The sequence below is a fragment of the Triplophysa rosa genome, linkage group LG11 (assembly GCF_024868665.1).
Source record: "Triplophysa rosa linkage group LG11, Trosa_1v2, whole genome shotgun sequence".
Taxonomy (NCBI): Eukaryota; Metazoa; Chordata; class Actinopteri; order Cypriniformes; family Nemacheilidae; genus Triplophysa; species Triplophysa rosa.
The window spans coordinates 15,103,064-15,112,826 of NC_079900.1; the positions used below are offsets into that span (position 1 = coordinate 15,103,064).

The 9,763-nt window shown below is 40.9% G+C and overlaps 1 protein-coding gene across 1 annotated transcript; it reads left to right on the plus strand.

The window, feature by feature from the left end:
• The first annotated feature begins 1,956 nt into the window (after positions 1-1,956).
• On the plus strand, positions 1,957-8,725 carry wnt9b (wingless-type MMTV integration site family, member 9B). Its single transcript, XM_057346377.1, has 4 exons — positions 1,957-2,140; positions 3,134-3,387; positions 4,327-4,592; positions 6,143-8,725. Exons 1-4 carry the CDS (start codon positions 2,055-2,057, stop codon positions 6,611-6,613), a joined length of 1,077 nt encoding a protein of 358 aa, XP_057202360.1. The 5' UTR covers positions 1,957-2,054; the 3' UTR covers positions 6,614-8,725.
• The last annotated feature ends 1,038 nt before the right edge of the window (positions 8,726-9,763 follow it).

Genomic DNA, 9,763 nt, shown 5'->3' on the forward strand with positions numbered 1-9,763 from the left:
GTGTTGCCCTATCACATTGTTCAAAGTGTATTTATGAAAATCCGCCCTATAAACGTCATCGTCCAATGATTGCATAGTGGGCGTGAGTACTCGGAGGGCAGAGGTAAGCGTGGACAGGCCACCTCATAGCATGCAAATTCGAAATGAAAGACGTTTAGCAAATTATGCTTACTATGTGGTATTTGTATTTTCGAACTGAACTAATATAAACCAACTACACGGATTTATTTTGTGTTGTGTTGTGTACGCATGCTGAACGTTATAAATTAGGGATTGGTTGCTTCGATTAGTTTGAGAAGATTACCCTCTAGCGGCAGACATACTACATCATTGCCCTTTTGTACAGTCGTGGCCAAAAGTATTGGCAGTGACATGTTGTTGTTTTGTAGACTTCTGCTCAATCTGTTGTGGTGTTCATTCACTTTGTTTATAAATAATTATGCAGAGTGATCAGATGCATTTTAAATAATTGCGAACTCCCCAGATGTCAATCCCATATAGAGAACCTGTGGTCAATCCTCAAAAAGTGAGTGGATAAGCAGACGCTAAATGGCTAAAACCAGATGGTGTTCGTTTTGAAAACTGATTCTATAGTTTTGCCAGCAGATGGTGCTACAGGCAAGACACCATAGCCACTGTAAATCCACTACTGCCAGTTTATTGACGTCTGTTTTTTTTTTGTACCTGTACATAGACAGTAGACCTGACGATTTTAGGTCACTGTGGGACGTTGTGATACTCTGTGTCAGTGATGCAGAAGATTTTTTTTAGGTTGCACAAAGAGTGACAAAAATAAGACATAAGTCTTATTAAAAAATAAGTCTTTTTATTATAGGCCTACCTGAAATGTCCATGAAATGTCAAATAAACGAATGGAGAAATTGTTTTTAAAATTTAACAGCATAGTTGTATTACAACAATTCGACAAAATATCCTTGTTTGCTGAATAACATTCTCAAGGGCTAACTGCCTAAAATTGAACTAGAAACTTTAACGTCACTGGCACAAATCCAGAGTCAGATATGGTTTTACTATCAACATGATAAAGAAAACCTTTGCTAAGATACAGTTTTAAAAAAGTAACACAAAAATACTGTCCCATTTAGCATGAAAATGGATCCCTATTTATTGGTTTCAAATAGTTTAAAATCCTAAAATACAACAGTCCCATTCATTTGAAAGAAAGATGAATGTGTAACCTTTCTTTCCATGTACAAGTCCTACCGATATATTCAAATTAAATGAGTAGGGTATGTGTTCTCCAAATTGTTTGGTCTGCAGCAAAAGCCGGAAGTGCACCTGACACTCCTCCATCATAAAGGTGGATGTTTGAACAAAGGTGGCATCATGAGGGAAATCTGGAGCCCAGTCGGTCACTGATGGAGGGGAGAGGAACTGAGATGAAAGATCAGACGTGATTAGCTCATTATATTCTGCTTAGTGATGACAAAAGTAAAACAACAGCATCATAGTTAATGATGTTAAGGAAATGAGAATGGAGCCACAGTTTGTAAACAAGGTGCTGGAACGACACAAGAGTAAACATGCTGAATCATTATCCTACTAAGTTGTTGGTATAAGAATAAAATAAATTATTTATCTTTTATTTCATTAATTGTACACTTCCCTTTTCCTAATATTTTTGTAAACTGTGAATAACTGTTATTCCATAACATGAGCAGGAATAAATGTAGCATTTGTAATGTATATTAAGTTCATATAGGCTATTATCAAACAACGCATTACAACTAAATACTAGCTAGTTAGTTACTAGGTACCAATGATTAAATGACTCTGCACACGACTTCAATAAACAGAAACCACAAAAGTGAAGAGCACCTGCCAATATTCAGCACAACTGGAGTTCATTGGCGATGGGCGGAGTAAATGACAGTGAACCAATAAATTTGCCGCGCGTTTCTCGCTCTCTCAGGACTGCGCCACCCAAAGGGCCAAAATAAGTTTCTTCCCCTTTAAGAAGTTGCGCTGTCCAGCACAGCTGGGATTTCTATACGGACAGATAGCGCAATGAAGAGCAGCGTCGACCCGTCATCATGTGCACCGGGCTTCCGAGGACTGCCTGTCTGCTGCGACTTCTTGCCCTCTGCAGCCTTCTCTCCTACGCAGCAGCCTATTTCGGGTCAGCAGTGCTTTTTAAATCCTCCCTCATTTCTGAAGCCATGGAAACGGCCTCTGTGTGCACTAGTGTTATTTCTAAGGAATGGACATATTTTAAAATATGGAACACGGGGTGAACAGCTGAGTTCATGTTTTGTCTGGCGCAACAGGTGGAGAGATTTTGGTGAATTTGGATATCCTATGCGCAATTACGCATTGGCCTTTCTTGTTATTGTTTGTTTGTTATTGTTTACTGTCTACAAAAAGTAGTTGAGTTAATAATGATTTGAAGTAGCCTAGGTGGCATTGTATAGTAATGTAAAACCGAGCTTTTATATTATATATAAAAAACATATCTCAAAAGGGTATTGCGCAAGTAAAACCTTTAGAATTATTTTCAACATAATATTTTTAAAGTATCATGCTGTACAAGGCGAATATTGCTGTTGAAAGCGGCGATGTGTATTTGGATCCAGATGTCTTCCGATGGTTTTGCACTGTGTGCTTACCCTCGCGCTACCTGATCATTAAGATCTTTCTGGCTCGAAGTCACAGGACGTTGCCCCACTGGTGTTTATATTAAGAATCCTATAAACACGCTGCAATGCATTTTATTTAAAAGTGGTTTCTGAAGTTTCTGTTCCTCCACAGAAGTTTTATTTTGAAAAAGCTTTATGCGCACTCTCCAAACAGTGACTTTGGATATAACACGTGTAGTCTGGTATCTGTACATTCTCTATTCAAACTCGACTATTCAAATGATGTATTTCAAAATATTCAAAGCACGCGTGTCACCACAAGTGCGCATTGGCAGAAAAACAAGAAAAGAGCAACAAATAATTAAAAGAAGTCATTTATTAACAAGTTTATCGCTGTGGAAAAAAAGACATGCAAAAATCACTCTGAGAGTTAAATTGAGCATGTTTTTAAAGGACATTTAAAAATAACGGTCTAAGTGTAACCAATGCTATCAATTAAACCGTTTATTTACTGTATGCATTTTTTAATGTTTTAGGCTTACAGGTCGCGAACCCCTGGTTTTTCTGCCTGGTCCATTTTCCAACGAACCTCCGAACGGTAAATTGCACCTGAAGCAATGCGAGCAGATGACCTTGACGCGTCGGCAGAAGCGCATGTGTCGGCGGGAACCGGGGCTGGCGGAGACTCTGAGGGAATCTGTCCGCCTTAGCCTCCTGGAGTGCCGCTATCAGTTCCGCAACGAGCGCTGGAACTGTAGCATGGATGGGCGCGCAAGCCTTCTAAAACGAGGTGAGGTACTGCGAGAAATGCAGCATCCTCCAAACTGGAGACTCCAGCCAGGTGTCCAAATTCATTCTCAAATTTATATTCAGTTTTACATGTTGTGAGTTTGAATAGCTCCAACAAAACATTTTACATTTGCTGAAAATGTTTTTTATGTTTATATAAACTTTTATGCCACAGAGTGCAGGCTATTACCAACGACGCAGAAACCCCCATTTATCTTCTCGTTATTTGTGGTGCTTGTTTCCAAACAGACATGTTCGTAAATGCGCAGAATGTGAAAGCCATGTGCAGGTCATTCCGCTGGTAATTAGGGAGTAAGCGCGGAGTCCCTGTGCGGTGAGGCCTCGCGGGGCCAGCCGAAGTATTTTTATCTCCAGGAAAAGCGCCCATTTCTCAGAGGAAAAGGGCGGCGTGATCGCGCGCTTTCATCTATTACAAAACTTTTCCTAGTCTAAATAATAATTAATTGCATCAAAATAACCCTGCCTCAATTCTGGGTTTAACAAATAACTGTTTAAAGAGGTCGCGTGGGGGATTATGGCGAAAGGGTTGTGACAAAACGCTGCATTTAACACTTATTGGAAAAGTTGCACATGGTCCAAATATATAACACATTAGAGAATTTAAACAAATGTTTAATGTGTACAAATTACATAAAGACAGTGACTGGGTTGGGGGATAATTAGTTTTATAACAGATAAAACATCTTTATCGTTTAGGTTTTCTTTTCAAGAAAACACTGACATTTAGCATGAAATCTTCCTATTCAGATGAGGCTTACAAAACATCTTAAACAATAATACTATCAATGCGCTAAAATGTTCCAACATATTCATGTAAGTGAAAAACAAAATGCCCCTAAATTCACTCTATAATATACAATGTACAACACTGCACTTTATAACGCAATGGTGCTCATTTCTGAATGATTCACTCAATCAGGGTTCAAGGAGACGGCCTTTCTGCTCGCCGTTTCATCTGCGGCACTGTCTCACGCACTGGCCAAAGCCTGCAGCTCAGGGCGGATGGAGCGCTGCACCTGCGACGACTCTCCGGGTCTGCAGCACCGCGAGGCCTGGCAGTGGGGCGTCTGTGGAGACAATCTGAAATACAGCACTAGGTTTCTCAAGAAGTTCTTGGGGCAAAAACGGGTCAGCAAGGACCTGCGTGCCCAGATTGACGCCCACAACATTAACGTTGGCACCCGGGTAAGAGCCAGACTGTCACAAACCTACTGATGATACTGAAGTTGTACTGTCCTTGTACACCTATTTGCTATTCAGTGCAGAAAAATCAGATGTTTTGCACTTTACATCAAGAAGGAACCTGGTATTTATTCACTGACGTTACATTTATGCGTTTGATTTTTCCATGCATTTGGCTGATGCTTTTATCCAAAGCAACCTACATCACTGTCAAGGTATAAATTGTTTCCCTAATCAATAATTTAAAACTAAATGATCACCATATTTATGTCCAATGTATTTTATATTGTGCTTCAGTGTAAACAATGACTTTTGCCATTGCACACGCCCAGAAATACACAGTTTTGGTACTTTTTTGTTAGAAGTGAACATCAGAAAGGGTTAATCTCTCTCTCTACCTTCACGTCCACCACGCACCAGAGGAGTTTCTTGGTCGTAGGGGTGCGGTCTGTTCATTGTAGCCCAGAGGAGAGTTCATTGAATGGGGTGAGGCAGGTAGGTGAGCAGGCATTGGCCAGCTGTCTGGAGCCAGGTGTTCCTTCCCCTGGTCCAGGCATGACGGTGCTTGCTGTGGGGACCCTCTCAAAATTAGAGGTCTCCCGTCAGGGCGATTATTCAGAGAGGAGGCCTCTGTGGTATACAAGCATTTTTTCCACGTACTGTTTGCCTCGCCGCTCCTGTCACGCCGCCACACTCACAGACTTTCATAAATCTTCGTAACGCCCCCAAAGACAGTCTTGTTACCAGGAGACTGGCAGCCTTAGGGCCAAAGAGAGATAGCGAGAGAATGAGAGAGGACGAAAAGGGGGAGGGTTTATGAAAAAAGATTCAAGGAGAAAGAAACGGCTGGACAAATTCGGATCTTATCAGACTTCGGTTTTGCTGGTTCCCACAGTTGACACCTCGGGCCACAGATGGCGGTTAACAAAAACAAGCAAAGGAGGATGAGAACTTGTTAGACCATCGTCTTTCAGATTCTTGCTGTTTTCTCACTTGACATTGTTTCTCAGGTGGCCCTCGGGTGGGAGCTCATACCAGTGTAGGGTGGATCACCCCATCGACCATTTGACCTTCCATCTGCCCCTGGGCCCTTTTAGATTGACTGCAGTGCTCTGTAACCCACTTCCCCAATAAGAGACAGAAAAGAACCTTTATTAACTGAATAATGAAATACACACACACACACACACACACACACACACGAGTGTAAGCTCAGAGAGAGAGAGCAAAGAAACAAAGATGGAAATGTGCTGATCTGAGAATGAGAAATGGCGGTTTTAGGTCCTCAAGAGGTGCAGGTCAGAGTTGAAAGACTGCCAGCTCAGACATTCCCCCTGCATCCATCATCTACCCCACGTCAACCCAATATCTTCACCTCAAGGCTATAGAGTCCTACAGCATTCTCCAAATTCCACAACCTTACTGTTGTGAACTTTATTAACATTATTTTTATGTTTGTCCCACCTCCTCATTTTTGAGAAGATAACACACTTTTAATCAATCCCACGCCCTTTTTTTCTGGTATGCTCATGTCTTTTCTGTCTTTCTCTCAGGCAGTGAAGAGCGGACTCAAAACTACTTGTAAGTGTCACGGCGTCTCCGGTTCGTGCGGCGTGAGGACGTGCTGGAAGCAGCTCTCCTCGTTTCACGACACGGGCAACCTGCTGAAGTACCGTCACGACACCGCAGTCCGCGTGCACAGCATCACCAACGCCGCCACGGGCGAGACGGAGCTGGCGGGACCACGTCGACACAGCAACACAGGCCCTCGCCCACGACCCACAGAGCTGGTGTTCTTGGAGGAGTCGCCCAGCTTCTGCAGGCCCTCGCGTTACTCGCCCGGCACGGCCGGCAAGACCTGTTCCAAAGACACCAGCTGCAGCAGCCTGTGCTGTGGGCGGGGCTACAACACAGCCCTCCGCCTCACCACCCTCTCCTGCCACTGCCAAGTCCGATGGTGCTGCCATGTAGAGTGCGAAACCTGTGTTCGAGAAGAGGAGGTGTACACCTGTAAGAAGCACTGAGAGCGAGACATTGTAGAAGAACGAGGGGCAGATTGGTAGTGCATTACAGGAGATGCAAAGATGCATATCGGGAGGATAAAGGTTTGGAGGTTGTCATGCCAAAGGAGATGTCACTTCACCTGGACACAGAGCGTTTGTGAGATATTTGACTAACATGAAAGTATCTTTTCTGCTGTCATGGAAACCAAATAAGACAAACCCTGATTCTTGTCTTCAAAACGAGAGACTCATGTTGTGAGAAAATCCACTAACAGAGGTTTGAGTTTAGCTGAAGTACCCTCTGCCTTTTGAACTGTTGTGGTGACGCACACTTTAGGGCAATGTTAGGGCAGTAATACTCGAACAAATACTAAGCTGTCTGCCCTCAGACTTATCTTTGTGACTACATTTCTACCTGTCTTTCTTTCCACCGCCTTTACTGCATATTTCTCTATTGCTCTGAGAGTCCACATATAGGGCTTTAAAATATATTGAGAGTATGAAGCACTTCTGAAAGGTTATTTGTTAATAAGTTGTCTCTTATTTGTAAGGAAGAAAGTACTTGTGTCTGTTATGATATTCAAAGTTATTATGTTTTACATAAATATCTATCTGAATTGGGTTGGCGTGGGTTGGTGGGTGGGATTTGTTGATGAACTGGAACTTAATCTGCTTTTATAGACTTTAATGAATGTTAGAAAAAGTTATATAATCATGTTTTGTGTCTTGAATGGCCATTAAATGGCTGTATGTGGTCATAGATAGGAATGTATTTATTGCAGCTAGACAAAACGGTTGGATCAAACACAAGTAGACTTTCATAAAATGACATTTTCATATGATTTTTATGAGATTCTTCACTGCGTAACATGCCATTTTCTAATGGAGCAGTATGTTAAAAAGCATTAGGGTTGAGTAAAAGTGTGTCAGAGCTGACCCAAACTTGCCCTTTTCATAGCTGTGTATAGTGTGTGAAAACATCTGGCTATCTGAGTGTATAGTCTTTATATTTTACATTCCCACCATGGGCAATGAGAGCGAGTCTGTCTCAATCAGAACAAAGAAAACATCAGTGAACCTCTCGGCGTTCATCAGTTCATGCATTCTCGTTCTCATCATAAGCCCTTTAATGTGTGTGAAGCCTTTGATAAGGTCCAGACGCCTATTTACCCCAATCAGAGCAAATAACGGTACTTTTACTCTAACTTCTAACTACGACTTCAAGGTTTGCATGGTGGTTAGATTTCTTGTGAATTTCCACACAAATGACAAAAAGCGAGTTATATCGGTGCACTTTTTCGGGCACGTTTCTACAATGCAATACAAAGTATTACTCATATACATGTCCTGTTAATGTTATACATCTCGAGCATTTTTTCACTTAGAACTGAAGTCTGATTTGAAGCATGAGTGTATGCGTGTGTACGTGCCTACTTATGCGTGCGTAGGCTTATGTCTGTGTGTGGTGTTTCTGGGAAGGGAGAAAACTGCAGTGAAATTGTCCACATTAATCAAGAGGAAAATTCAGTCCAAACTTTGAGTAGAATGTCAATCAGCTGAAACATTTGTAATCATTAAAATGTCTGAAAGAGGGTTTTGCTGTGACTAGCTGAACTCTTTCACCTGGAATCGCTTTCGTTTCAATGAACGAGACAAAGCATGCTGAGTCAAACATGCAAATACCCGAAACCCCTGTGGTAGCCGCGGAAACCCAAATGAGATCATTCTCTAGTTTTGTGTACATGGGAGTGTGTGTGTACATGTGAGCATATTATGGATATGTATGTTTCTCTGCTGCGCCTGCTGAAATGTATAGCACTAGCACAGCCTGTATATCAGGATGTCTTCAATGAACTTTATGCGTTTATAAAGGTCTGTGTGTTTATTTGTGTTGTCATAGCTTTAACATTGTAATGTTTCACTTTGTGTTTCAAATATTTCACGCCGGGGATTTGTTTCTACTACCTCACCCGGTCTGTGGGGGAAATTAATATTAAGATATTTTATTCTTATTAGATATTTCAGACAGTGCTTCTCTTGCAAGCTTTAGTCTGAAGTAAAGATGCATTTACCCATTTTTTAACTTTTGTGACCTATTTCCCTATTTAAGAACCAAGATATCACTTTCAAATAAAGTTATGCATACATTTGTATAAATGGTGTCTTGTTCGTATTACATTTAAAAATGTTTGTTTCTCTCTTTGTCATTCTCTCTCATTGTGTTTGTGGTTGCACACCTGTCCAGAGCTCTAAACACAAACACCTGCTCTCTAGTTAAATCCTTCTTTGCCGGTCACCAGCTTTTGTTGTGTTTTGGATGTTGGTCCCCAGCGTGGGGTTCTGGTGTCCTGACCATGCTTTTTAACTAGACTTCTTTACAAGACATCAGCATGTTAACAATATAGTTAGTTTCATTACCTAGACCAGCGCCGAATTAGCAGTTAGCTGCATAAAAAAGTCTGAACTGGTCTTTCCAGAATCCTGACCTGAAAAATGAAAACCCTGAAATCATTTTCAATTTACAACAACCCATAAGACATAAGAAGAGATTTCATCATTAATATTGTTCTATCTAATATTCTAGACATTGATGAGATTGAATGGAGAGTAAATGGTCTTTGATATTTCTCCTTATAAAATGACCCAGAAATCCCCAACAATGTCACAAACTGAGCTCAGGTAGCCTATGTCAAGTCAATCAAAGGTCCAAATTATTGAGGATTTCAGTATGAACTCAAACATTTCTTATCAAATTTACCCAAATTCTATAAAATCTACATTAATTTTACACTTTCATGTATTAATAGTTCATATTAAGGTTCCATGACATTTTTGTCAAAATTGAGTTATTAACATATTCTTATTCTGTCAACTTATTTACATTATGTGATGTTTTTCTTTGTGTTTAGAAATCAAAAAGGTTTCATCTACAAGAGTCAAACGGAATTAAAAAAACACCAATATCTCCTCACACACAGGTCAACTCATCAAGACACACATACAGTACACAATGCTTTACTGTCTAAACATGAAAATATGTGTGTTTTGCTGTGTTTGATGTTGTGCACATAATGGCTCTATAATAATACTCTCTCGCTCTCTCTTAAGACATAATGAGCATAATGATTCTGCTATATCAAACAGATCCTTGCTTTCACTGTCTAGCCAGAT